The 13,615-nt window shown below is 38.2% G+C and overlaps 1 protein-coding gene across 4 annotated transcripts in view; it reads right to left on the minus strand.

Moving 5' to 3' along the window:
* Positions 1-7,802: 7,802 nt before the first annotated feature.
* TTBK2 (tau tubulin kinase 2) overlaps positions 7,803-13,615 on the minus strand; it is a 42,084-nt gene continuing 36,271 nt past the window's right edge. For 2 of the 4 annotated variants that reach the window (XM_082215138.1, XM_082215137.1), the window contains one exon: positions 11,166-11,641. In XM_082215138.1, the coding sequence (XP_082071264.1) occupies positions 11,173-11,641 (469 nt within the window). In that variant the 3' untranslated portion in view covers positions 11,166-11,172. Of the gene's footprint in view, positions 10,507-10,901; positions 11,642-13,615 lie in introns of those variants that run through there. The other 2 variants (XM_082215139.1, XR_014217471.1) reach the window with 2 other exon arrangements.

Genomic DNA, 13,615 nt, shown 5'->3' on the forward strand with positions numbered 1-13,615 from the left:
GGATCTGAAAACTGGAAAAACATCACCTAGCAGAATAGCTGGATACCACTCTGGAATGAATATTTGAATAATTTTTATATATACAACTGACAGATGGATAATTGGAAGCTCTTTTCGTTTATTTCTCTTTCCTTATATTTTTCCTCTTTTTTATTTTTCTATTATTTTTATTTTTCTGTAGCTTTTTTCTTTCCTTCCCCCCCCCCTTTGCTCTTGCTGCTTCTTCTTATGTCCTCTACTCTGGGTCAATGAGGGGATTCTATGCAGATGAAGGTGATGGCTAGCTGCTGAAGGGCCCTGTGTGACAGGCAGGGAAAGGAAGATCTCTCTGGGCGGGAGGCTGGGGGAAGAAAGGGGATCTCCCAGGTGAGAGTTGGGAGGTTCCGATCCACCTCTTTCTTGGTGAGACAAGGGTTAAGACGAGAGAAGATTTTGCATTCTTCCTATTTTTGTTTAAATTTGTTTGTACTGTATTATAAAAAACTTAATAAAATCTTTTTTTAAAAAAAGCCAAACACTGAATTAACACAACTACAGAGATAACTTTATGAGTAATTGTACATTTAAACTAACGGGAAGCAAATCTGTGTTATAGAACTTAAGCAGCTTGCTTTAGAGTTACTGGTAGTACAGAACAGGGCTAGCCAACCCATAAGGCAAGATGAGGTGACCAGATTCAGAAGGACAGCAATCCCGCTGGACTGTCACTTCTTCCCTAGCAGGTGTCAAAATGTCTTTGGTCAGCCGTGGTATAGATAAAGACAGTATTCTAAATACATGGTTGTGTCATGGATAAAGGGTCTACTGCAACTTCCGCTGCAGTATTCTCTTCTGCCTCCCAAAGGTATTGAACCATATAAATAACGTAGCTGGAGGGTGTTCCATGCTTTGCAGAATTTGCACTTTTAGCATAGTACAAATCTTTCAAGTTGGAAGTACACTCACCTCTTAACTTCTATTGTTGTTTAGTCGTGTCCAACTCTTCGTGACCCCATGGGCCAGAGCGCGACAGGCACTCCTGTCTTCCACTGCCTCCCGCAGTTTGGATCACTTTCCCCCTGCAATGACTTTAAGATACATTCTTCTCCTACCATCTAAAAGTACTACTATTGGGGTCTGGGTGATAGAATTGAATATTGAATATAGGAGTTTAATGCACAACATCTACGCGGTCCGAAATTTCCCACGTTGTCTTTGAGCAAGATAATAAACCAGACGACCACTGGATCCTTTTCAGACCCATGAATCGAGCTTCTTTTTTCACAGCCCTGTGAAAAAAAGAGCCAACCCACACAGATTCTATAGAGCCAATCCACACAGATTAGTTGCAGCTAATCCCAATATAAATGTACTACTTTTACTGTCTTGTTGAATTGTATTATTGAAAGAAGTGTTTTGTGGAGAACTGCGTCAAGTCATGTAAAGGTGGGGTGGAAACTGAACAGTAGCAGCAAACCTCCCGTCGCACTAATGTCCTGTAAAGGAACTGGGCTTAGTTGTTGCTTGAAGCGCAAAAGTCACCAAAAAGGTTGAACCAGGATGAAACCTGGTACCAAATTTACTATAACAGCATCCAGAAATTACCTTTTCTTAATCCAGTCATTGAAGTAAAAAGATTTCCCTTGATTTGGAGAAGGGGTGGGGATTCACGGGCAGCTTTCCCATCGCTCTAGGTTCCGAGCCGTAAGCTCCCAGCTTCCAGCTCCTCTCCCAGCAGTTTCAGATTTCATTAAGTCCCCTTTTGCTAGGTTGCCAGCACCCCTTATGTACTGTTCACCCCAGTTAATAGAGGTTCCTAATGTAGAACAAAGGCAGCTGTGGACATTTTCTTTGGTTACTCCACAGTCTAAGCTGATTCCAGAAAACACATCTACCTGCTTGAACAATCAATGTGAGGAACAGGGAATAAGCAGAAAGCTGAAGAGACAACCAATGCTACTGTATTTTAGTAATAAAAATTATATATTGCTTGATAGTTTTTTTTTAAATGTGGGATTGTTTTTTTTTAAAAAAGACCCAAACATCATAGAGCTTATTCAACCAACACTTTGTCATGGATTCTACCAAAATGCCTTTCGTACTCACTCTTCACACGATGGAGAGAAGTGTATCAAAGAAATCCCAATTTACCGTATTTTTCGCTCTATAACACGCACCTGACCATAACACGCACGTAGTTTTTAGAGGAGGAAAATCTGTAGGCATGCCACCTGTAGGCATTCCCTCCATAACACGCACAGACATTTCCCCTTACTTTCTAGGAGGAAAAAAGTGAGTGTTATGGTGCAAAAAATACGGTACTTTTAATGTGGGATCTCTCCAACCAAGAGTTTGTGTGTCAGTATATGAAACAGTACTGGGTCATTCCCAACAGTTCACAGCTTTAATCTAACCCACTTAGCACTTGAAATATAGCTGACCAAAAGGAAGTTTACAAGTTGTACCAGAGATGTAACAGTTAACTACCTATGGGTTGTTAAAGCAGTCTGTAATTCTCAACAAGCCAATGTTGAGTAGACTATAAAACTCTTAAATTTCAGGGTTGTGGCAAAAGATTGGGCACCCTGGGCAAAAAATTACTGCATTACAGGGGTTTGGACTAGACAATTCTTGTGGTCCCTTCCAACTCTACAGTTCTATGAATACTTAATTGTAGGTGTTTGTGATTATGCTTCTTTCTGAATACTTAACGATTTACAATTCACTTTGTTTGATGGAGACTTCACTATAATCTTTGCACAATCCTTTATGAAAATAAGCTATCCTTATAATATTACCCTGCCTGTTTTGTATTTATTGTTTTCTGGACAAAACTCAGCATTCACTGATGTTCAAACACTATCATATTTGCTCCCATTGAAAGGAACCTGGTGTATATTTCCCAATTGCAATTTGCACCAGGCAGTGATTCATGGAATGCAATGGTAAGAAATCAAGCAACGAGAAAAACGTCCATTTTCATTTCACTACTGTAGGGGGGAAAGATGTTTAATATGTCATCAACATTGCAAAACTGGTAATTCACAGATCAGCACCACACTTCCATTTCATAGGAAACAAACTTCATTGCTTTTCGAAGGAAGGTATTTCCAGAACTATTTTTGGTCAAGTTCCATATAGAATAAATTGAACAAATGTAGGCAAAATAATTGTTTGCATGCTGAATGATTTTTTTTTATTTAGAACCAGTTTATAAAAATAAAATACAAAATAATTTGAAAAACAGAACTTAAAACATTTACAAAGCCTTGATATGATACAAATGGGGGAAGGGAAATAAATAACTACACCTTTATGTACAAATGACCATTACAAAGACACTATGTCAGTACCTTATGTTCTTAAACAACTGAGCAAAAATTATAAATAAAAAGACATCCAATTTGAATTTTGGAAACAAGAAGTGGGGAAAGACTGGAATACTTGACGATACTAAGTTACCTCTCCAGAACAACTTTCTACCTAAATTCATCATCATAACTGTTATTCTTGAGATGCTAAATGTTTTCTAGTAAATAAGAGGTGCATTTTTTTCTAATTTTGAAATAATTCATTTTTAAAATATTGTTAAGCAATTTCAGATTAGTTAGAAGTTCAGTGCTTCAGAGGTCACTCCTGGTTTCAAAGCCTTCATTTCCTTCATTTTTGGATGTTGTAAAGTAGTTAGGGGGGAAAACCCAAATATAAAACATGATCAGGCATGAATAGTTCAGTAAGAAAGCAGATGTTTAGGGAGAGAGTTACAGAAACGTACTTTCTGGCCACCAAGGAACAGTATGCAAGAGAAGTTGGAGGACCACCTAGATGCATAATACTGCTCTTCTGAAGGATCTGAAGACCTATGTAAAAAGCCTTTTTAAAAGGCAGCCTTTTATGTATCAAGACAGTGAGTTGTATCTAACATTATTCATACTCAGACGCAGTGAAATTAACAGACCTACTGACCTGTTACTCATGACCATTAATTTCTTTGAGTCTCCTCCAGGTCTGACTAACATTGGATAGAACCTTGTATTAATTTGACTCTGCTATATGTGAGCCAGAGCAGCTGAAACATTTCCTGGTGCAATCCACAATCTATACACTTTTGCACAAAATGTATATTTTGTATATCTAAGGGGGAAAATCATGGCCAACACAACTATCCTCTGCGGCTCATTCTTTTAGTTCCTTTAAAGGCAATAATTTGGCTAATGCCATGGGGAATTATGCCTGCATAAAAATGGACAAAAGTACAACATAGTATGTCCAGCAGAAAACTGAGATAGCAAGATCCAAATGCAGAACAGCAAAAGTCAACGCTTACCAAAGCAAAGATTTTGTGAAAGACCCAAGGAATTAAATTTCTAAATCTATATACACTCAGATGTCAGAAAATCTCTTTCGTTGAATGAACACTCAAGGTAAAGCCTACTTAGATGTTGCACTGCTCTCTCTAGTACGAATGACAGATGAACTCTGAACTTTAACCCAAATTCCTAAGCCTATAGAACTATATGAAAGTTTTAGATATAATGGAGTGCACCACTGCTCAGAAGTCCCTCTCTGTGTGATGTCCTTGTGACCACTTATTGCAGAAGGAAATAAGTTGTATTCCTTTAAGTTACCTACAAGCAAGCTGAGTTGAGCTCATAAAAGCAAGTTGCTAGTCTAAAGCTGCAGAAGTTCAGTTTAAAGATTTTCTAGCACTAGGGGTTTTTGGCCATTATTAACTGTTAATAGACACTGTTACTAGAGACCAAAGCCATTTAAAAGTAATAAAATTATGGAGCTACCACCAAGTTAAAAAACAAGACCAACATACAATACGCTTCTATATATATACATATATATATATACATATACGCACACAGCCTGCTGTGATAATAATTACATAAATGTAGATAATATAGGCAACACACTCGCCTAAGATCCTATGACTAGAATTGTTAATATTCCATCTTACTCAATTTGTTTGTTTTCAGAAAACTATTCTTGTAGGGTTGTGAGGAGAAAAAAAGTTCCTCTGAAGTGGAAGGCCAAAATTTGGAGAAAGCTATGTTATATACAAATCCTTGTTCATAAGTACAGGTATCAATCAATTTATCACTAAAAGACATGCACAACAATAAGCATACTACATATCTGGTTTAAGGCCTGTGCCCACTCATTCCACTAACCTGTTTTACTAACAACAGATTTAGTTGGTGGAAAAGCAGACTACACAAGAACAAAAGCAAAAAAGTTGCCTTTCTTATTTCCCTGCTTTTTGTTTTGAGACAAAGGAAGGGGTTAGGCACTACCCTAAAATGTCAGAATGCTCTGGGCAATCCTCAAACAGTTAAGGGGATCAGTTGGGTAAGTCAGCTATTACAGCCATTACAGCCCAATCCTCAAAGGCAGCAGGGTCAACATACTGCGGGATGGGGGTCTTCATTCATTCAGTGAGCCCCCATGTGTTGTCAGAGCTCCCAGAATCTTCAGGTGCATAGGAGGAGTCAGTGCTCTGCAGAGATTTCCTCTATGCAACCACGTATGTTTTATAGTAATACAGAGAGGAGCAAGCATTGTAGTGAGTTCTCTGACCACTTCCCCCTCTTAAATAAATGTTACTTATGAGGAGTCACTACAATAACAAACCTGATCTTAGGACAAAAGGAAGCCGTCAGAGGGTCCTTCCTCGGTGCAAGGCTGGGCAAAGGAGATCTGTGCCCGCTATCCTGGCGGGTTGGGCTGTCCTTAACTCAAGATGCAGGAAGACCAAGACTACAGGAGACAGTATAGCAGCATAGTGATTTGGGAATCACAGCATATAATTTGGGGGCTCAATGCAACAAGATACGCACTATCTTAATTTCCTATTAGCATTAACTGGGAAAATAACACTGTCCTGTATCTTGCAGCATTGAGCCTATAAAAGCAGCAAGGTTATGTTTTCTCTCGGCTATGCCAATAAACCAGTTGGCCTATTACATTTTTACCATTTTTAATTGGTTTGTTTTGAGGAAATAAAAGAAAACGTGCAAATAATATTTTAGATAAATTGAAGGAATAGATTTTAAAATGCAGGCACAGTTACGCTTTCATATTTAAGTACATTATTGGCATATATTCATTGTCTTCCTTATGTTATTAGAATTATTGTCCTTTGTTTTCTGCAAACGGGAGGTGATACAAAAGCATTTCATAGATTTACTACTGTAGACAAATCAATGCATTACTTATGTTTACCTCAGGGAGGAATTGCATCTGGTGGCATCAGAGAACATTAAATTTGTAAATTATAAAAATAAGCAGCCATAGGTAAAATTAGAGCAGGGTTTTGAATATTGGTAATTTCTTTTAATTAGACTTGATGGGGATGATGTTCAGCAAGGTGTAGCAGACAGAACATTATCAAGAGCAAGAGACTATATCCAAAACATTTCCCACAAATACACGTGTTGTACTGTAGAATTAAAATAAAAGGAAACCTGAATCAAAAAGACAACTCTATTTTCTTGTTACTATTAAAGAATAGCATTAGGGACAGATAATCTCAAAGGCAGGTGTTAAAACCTCTAAATGACCCTTACCACAGGTAGTACATGAGTATCACAGGAATGCTATGCTTATTGTTACCCTACAAAGGTGCTACGCATAAGTTTCAAACTGCATTCCCTTCCCATCTAGCAAGGCTATATTGTAGCCACAACATGTGTCAGGGATGTGACAAGTGTCCCTCCAACTATTATAGAAGAGTTTGTTGAACAAGGTAAAAATGGAGTTTGCCAGCAATAAACCTCTAATTCTGAGATGTTTCCCATCAATACCATTTAGAAGTGTGATCTACATACCATAATATAGCAGCCTAAAAATGATAATACTAAAAACTGTGCAAAAGATGCTGTGATGTTCCCGGAAGCAGTGACATAAAGTGTATTCAGCACAAAGTGGCAACAGTTTAGAGAATCTGTAGAGTAGGTACTGTATCTATTATACCTGTCACGGCTTTGGGGTAGTATTCTCAATTTAAGTTGAGCAGTGCTGCTCAGCTGACAGTAAGGCTTTTGTCATCAGAACAGGAAAGGAAGCAATTTGTGGTGATTCCCCCAATCAGTTGCTGCAGTCCCTTTGCCCTTCCTAAACCTGCTCCAGAGAGTTGGGAGTTTCATTGGCAAAATGATGCTGTTTGTGGGTAAATGTCTGCAGCCTATTCAGAAAATTGTGCAACTATTTCTTACTCTGGCTCAAGCCAATGAGGAAACTAGTTTTATTTGTTCTGATTCAATCCCAGCCATGCTTATTAATTCTTTGCTGCCCTTGATTTACATATTCAAATTTGAAATTTATTATCCAACACAAACTAGATTAAACAATTCAAATTAACCCCATGACAGCAATCACTTCATTACTGTGTGGCTAGAGTTGTTGTAATCAAAATTCATTCACAATATCTATTTGGTTCACTTCCAGAAGTGGTAACGGTTATGCAGATCTCTGTGTAAGACATGACATGGAGAAACTAAACCACGGATTAAGACAAAGAAAATGAGTTGGTTAATAGTAAGTCAACATGCTAATTTAAAGCTTCATTAGTAAACTAAAGGATTTCTAATCACTATTGGATCAGATGTTTGGCAAAGTGACAACTCCAGAAAATAGTTTTTTCAGTCACTGCACTAAAAAAAAAATACATAGGCAACCTCCTGTGCTTTCCACAATTACCTTCTAGTCTGACCTATATCTCAACTGCATTTGTACAACATGGAAAGAAATACAAATGCATTTCAACACAAAATAGTTTGAACATTAGCATACATATGCCATAAGTAAGAGGAATGTATAACAGCATTTTGACAACATTCTTTTTAAGTCAATGCATAGGATAGGAATTATTTTGTCCCTGACAGCAAAGCATGAAAATACATCTTTGGGATATGCCTCTCCCTACATGCAAGGGGAACTGTTTTTCTAATACTGATGCTCTGGGCATGTTTATAAAGGTTTTCCTCCAGGGCTCTTCTAGAAGCATCATGACCGTGGATTTAGCACAAAATATAAAAACTGAATATTGCAAGCAGTTTAAACAAGTCATAAATAAAGGAATGCCTTTTTAAGCTGAACTTTAGAAATCAAATGGTTATATGACATTAAATGCCTCACAAAAATGTAAGAATGAGCATGAAGAATTCATAACTTTGTTGTTTCAAGGCAGTTATCACAAAGTGATGTACCTCTGTATCAACAAGAATTATTTACCTTCACGATAAATGATTCCCTGGAAGCACTTATGCACCATCTCAAAAGGGGGCATGTCATGTAACCCAGTTTTCCTAAACTGGTGTCCTCCAGAAGTTTGGGACAATTTCCAACAGTCCCAGGCAGGATAACTCGCCATCATGGATGAAGGGAGCCATAGTCCAGAAATCTGATGGAGACCAGCTTGGGGAAGACTGATGTAGAATGTTTCAGCCACACTCTATGAGGACAATTTGTTAGATGAAAGTAAACTCTATAAAATTTGGTAACATGTGAAGACCAGAACACAGACACTTGGACTGCAGCCTCAGGGAAGCGTTGAGAGTCCCAGCAGCTTTTCATAGACATGGGAGAGGGCAAGAGAAAAGAGCTGACAAGGCATGGGCAAAGAGAAAATTAATTTTCTTTGCTTTTATCATATTGATCTATTATCATCACTCACTGCCCAGTGTCACAAGGAACAATTTCAACACGAAAGCCTGCTGATGGAAAGATGTGGGGGAAAGATGAAAAGTCAAAATCATGAATACACATCTCACTTGGCCATCGGATACATAGCTCCCCTGATTCATTCCATTTCATTCTGAAATTTAAAAGTGAAGCGACAAAGCTGATATTGAACACTGAGTTGCTGAGCAACCACCAACCCTTCAGTCCTGAACTGAGGCATGAAGAATATTCAGCTTTGTGCATGCCAGGAAATGGGAGCAGCAAGGCCAAGGGTATTTAATTCAGGCACGCAACTGAAGGAGTACTGCATTGTCTGTGGTCCATAATGTTACAAATGCAAATGAGAGAGTTAAGGATATAGAAGCATATGTATGTATATATATATATATATATATATATATATATTTATATTTATAAATATTTATAATATATAATTTACCATGAGAACATGCAATTATTGGTATAGCACCTATCATACAATATAATACAACATAATAGGTCTTATAAATCATATAGTTTCTCAAGAAACAGCAGGTATGCTCTCCCTACTGCATTCCTCTGTAGTGTTTGAAACCTGAATGAGGCTAAGGTTTCACACTGTGCTACATTACTTATGGGAAACAATATACACATTTAAGAGTAAAAAAATTCCAACACATTCTGACAGAACCAGAGAAATTCAGTGCAGCTTCAATGCAGCATTAGAAATGTGTTAGCTCAGAGAGAAAATATTCCCTTTTCCATCCAAAGATACTATTTTGGCAGCAAACGAAGTTAAATAAAACAAAGTTAAATTAAAAATAATTTATGCTGGCTACAGGCATATGACTATAGCAAGCAGATCAGTAATTTCCAAATTTACCCACACGTCCAGTATCCCCTACAACAGGAACCTTTTTGGAGAGCTAGTTGTATCCCTTTTAAAACATCCCTATGTGATCCACCATTGATTTCTAAATCTAGCAAAACAAGTCATTCCTCTAATAGTCATAAAATGATACCCATATAAAGTTTGGGAAAACTAAAAGCCACTGATCTTATTCAGAGGGAATGGAAGACAATCCTTAAACATGAGTTTTCAGTATGTTGTTTTCCAAATTATAATGTCCCTAAACACAAGAATATGTCTGAGTAAGGAACTATGTATATTTGTATTGCAGGAAGCTACAGAGGTGTGGGCTTCCACCCAAACCCCCAATAAACATGTATGATTACCTGGTTCAGATTTTGGTAGCAACACCTGCAAATTGGACAGACGTGCTCTTGACATACAATATAGGTTTAGGGATGTTGACATGTGAGGAATAGTGTTGTAGGTTTTACTATCAAGTATTATTTTTCAGATTCTTAAGAAAACAAAGGAATTGCTGCTTCTTTCTAACCTACTACGTATGAAGGCTCTGCAGTGTCCTTTTAGTAGGTGGTGAAAGCTTCATTTATCTTCCAGATTTAGATTACATTCTCAAGTAAGAAGTCTAAGTGTGTAAACATTTTTGCTCTTCCTCAGTACAGTTACACTGAGAGGAACACTGTAAATAAGGTAGGTAAATGGACTAAACATCTCACCCCAATGGGTAAATTCTGATCAGCTTTAACAGTGGCTCTCCTTTGTACCCTGAGAGACTATTGCACAAACAAATGTTTTAATTATAGGAATGCTCCAGGGTCCAAACTCTTCTGGTTTTCCTTCTTAACTCAGACTGTGAGCATCATCTCCAGATCCTTCATATATGATATGATGTAAACCTGCCATAACTCCAGAAATTCACACACAGATAAATGATCAAGTTGTCCAAGAATCAGGATCTGAACAGCAGTTAATAGAATGTTACCAATCTGAAAATATAGGTAAATTTACATAAATGTTAAATTACATTGGTTTCAGTGGATTTGAACACATTTACTGCATATAAGAATGTAGCCCACATTAAATATACAGCGGTACAAGATGCTGAGTTTTTCTGTTTTTGCTTTAAAAGGAGGAACATGGGCAGTGAGCAACTTGAAAACAGATGTGTGAAGCCCAACACTGATAGAAACTTACAGGAGTATTGCTGTTTCAAATAATGTGCTTTTTAAAAACTCTACAGACACGCACAGCTGAGTAGTACCTCAGATGTAATAGTGCCAAGGTGAAATTAATTTCAGGTTTGATAACTGAAAGAGCCTAAAACAGGTCATGCTTTTATATGAAATAAAACGTAAACTAAAATCTTATTAAAAACACTCACCTCCAAGACACTGTTCTGTTTCACACATCTTGGACTTTCCAGATGCTCCATCCCTGCCCTCTAGCCTCCCTGATCTGCTTGCTGCATGTTCTTAGGAAATGCCTGGCCACTCATATACAAAGTGGACCTTATAAATATTTCATCTTAATTTTTGTTTCCTTTGAAAGTCAGGATGAACACTGATTTTTGAAGACTTTTGTTTAAATACACAGTACACAAACACAACATGCATCGGATTAAGGGGCTTTGACACCAGACACAGACTCAGTTCCTATCTGCTAAGTTTACTGGCTGATTTGCTCTTCCCTGTGGGAGACTTAACGTTAGAGGAGTGGTGGCAGGAGCCACTAGATCCTTTCAACCCATTCTTGTTAGACTTGTTGTAGCAGTGCTCTTGTTGGCAGGATCTCCTGGAAGATGAAGAGCCTGAAAGACTGGGAGGCGATTTACTCCTTCCAAGATGTGGGGATGAGCTCCTCTGCTCATGGTGAGGACGCCCACCCCGGGATGGTGAGGAGCTGGTAGTACGAGGCAAAGAAGAGCTCCTAGGGGAGGCACTGGGACTGCGTCTGGGGACGACTGGGCTTTTGGGTGGTGTTTTGGGGCTATGTGGAGACCCTGGACTCTTACACTGAGAAGAGCTTCGTGGTTTCTGAGATCCATTCTGAAGAATTTGAGCCAGGCGAGAGATCAGGTCTGAATCAGAGCTGCTACTTCCTAGTACTTTGTACCTGCGCAACCTTCAAGAGAAAGAGAAGTTGATTAGTACCATTTCCTCCTCCTCCAGTGCCATGAGAAGGTCTGGGTAGGCTCATACTCCTTGATCTAAGAACAAAGGCACTTCTCTGTGTCCCCCTCTAGCAAAAGTCCAAGGGGTGGAGTTCTTTTCAGTGGCAGCTCCCCATCTGTAGAATGTTCTTTGCAGGGAAGCTCAGCTGGCACTGGCATTAACAACCTTCTGCTGCCAGGTGAAATCCTCTCTTCCTACGTATTTGAGCATTAATATCACTGTGGTTCCTGTGGAAATTTTAGCTATGTATTTCTTGGTGATCGTGCTTATGTTGTGTATGGGATGGAGTAATCTGATTAATTATAATTAGTAGATGGCCACTTTTAATGTATTGTTGCTATTTTAAATGTTGTATTGGTATGGATTTTTTATTCTTATAGGTCACTTTGAGGTACTTTTGTTGAAAGCAATGAATGCATTAACTCTACAATAACTACTACTACAATGTGGCATCTTTACTACTTATTTCCAGGCCTGGCCTAATGTGCTACTGTAAAAGGACCAAGGCAAATCAAGAACTGCCTTATCCTACAGGAAGCTGTCCAAGTCCTGGAATCAACCTGAGGTCCCGCTCTCTGTTCCATCATTGAGATGGGATGGGTAGATACAAGGAATATAGCTTTTTTAGTGATAACACCAAAGAGGAAAGGCCTCCCTCATGTGATCCAGCAGGCTCCCTCTCTTCTTGCATCTAGGCAAGAACTCATTTGACAAGCACAAGAAACTGAACCTTTGATGCCATCAACCCAGTCCTGTGGAATACTCTGCCAATAGAGATTCAGCAGGCAGCTTCTGCGCCAACTTTTAAATGCCTCCTGAAACTATTCCACAAGGCCTATGTGGGCGATTAAGAATACATCCTTCCACAATGGTTAACTGGTGAATGCTTTTAATTTTTTAACTTTTTATGGTTTTTATTGCATAATTTTTAAGTTTTATTGCTGTAAACTGATTTGATTTTTTTAAATGACATAGCAGTAAATAAATAAATTGAATAAATAATACATAGGAATAAGTATACTGCATGCATTCACTGTAAAATGCAAAATCTGGTATTTGACACCCAATTTAGCATCCTAAAAGCAACTTTTAAACTTCAGTAAGTGTGGCTACAAAGCCTATAAGAATGCAATCTGCATTCAGAATCTGTACAAGTGCTGGTCAGGACAATCAGGAGGTCTTGGCTATTGTTCCTCGGTGATAATTTTTTTGTGACTTGAAGGCAGCATGTTACAATTTCCTGCAGTACAAAACCCTGTTTAACGAGAATCCGTAGCAGGACAAGAGGAAAAAGAGAGAGAGTGTAGCGCAAAAAGCAAGAGCTGTCTCATACCGTCTTCAAAGTCTCTGAAAAGCCATGATTCTCAGCCATAATCTGCATTACCTTGTAAACACCACCCAGGAAAAGCTTTTGCTTGAAAGAAAAGCTACAAATAAAAAATATTTTGTTTCCGCTTACATTCTGCTATTATGTCCTTTAAATATTTAATAGTCAAAGGTCCAGCTTTAAGAAAAAGCATATGATCAGTTCTTGGTTGAGTGGTTGGTTGGTTTTTGGGTAAATTAGACAAGGAATGGTAACAGAAAAGGTGTTTCCTTAATGGCATTACCCAAAGATACATGATAAGGAGTGGTTTATATCAAGAGTCATAGCTTGATTTTCTTACTATCATATCCAGCTCACTTGGTGTGTACTCTTATGTCTTTATAGGCAATCCAGGTTCACTTAAATCTAGAAGCAAAATGTTTTAGAAACCTAGTGTTTTAAATTAACATTGTATACAAATGTTGTTAATGTTCTTATTCAGGCAATTTTTTTCTGAATTTTGAAAGATAAAAATATTCTGTATGTGTGTATGCACATAAGCTTGACTGCAGGTATTTGGGGGGGGGGGCGGAGAGTACTTAGTGCAATTTGCATGGT

Source organism: Podarcis vaucheri, assembly GCF_965113315.1.
Source record: "Podarcis vaucheri genome assembly, chromosome: 1".
In the NCBI taxonomy this organism is placed as follows: Eukaryota; Metazoa; Chordata; class Lepidosauria; order Squamata; family Lacertidae; genus Podarcis; species Podarcis vaucheri.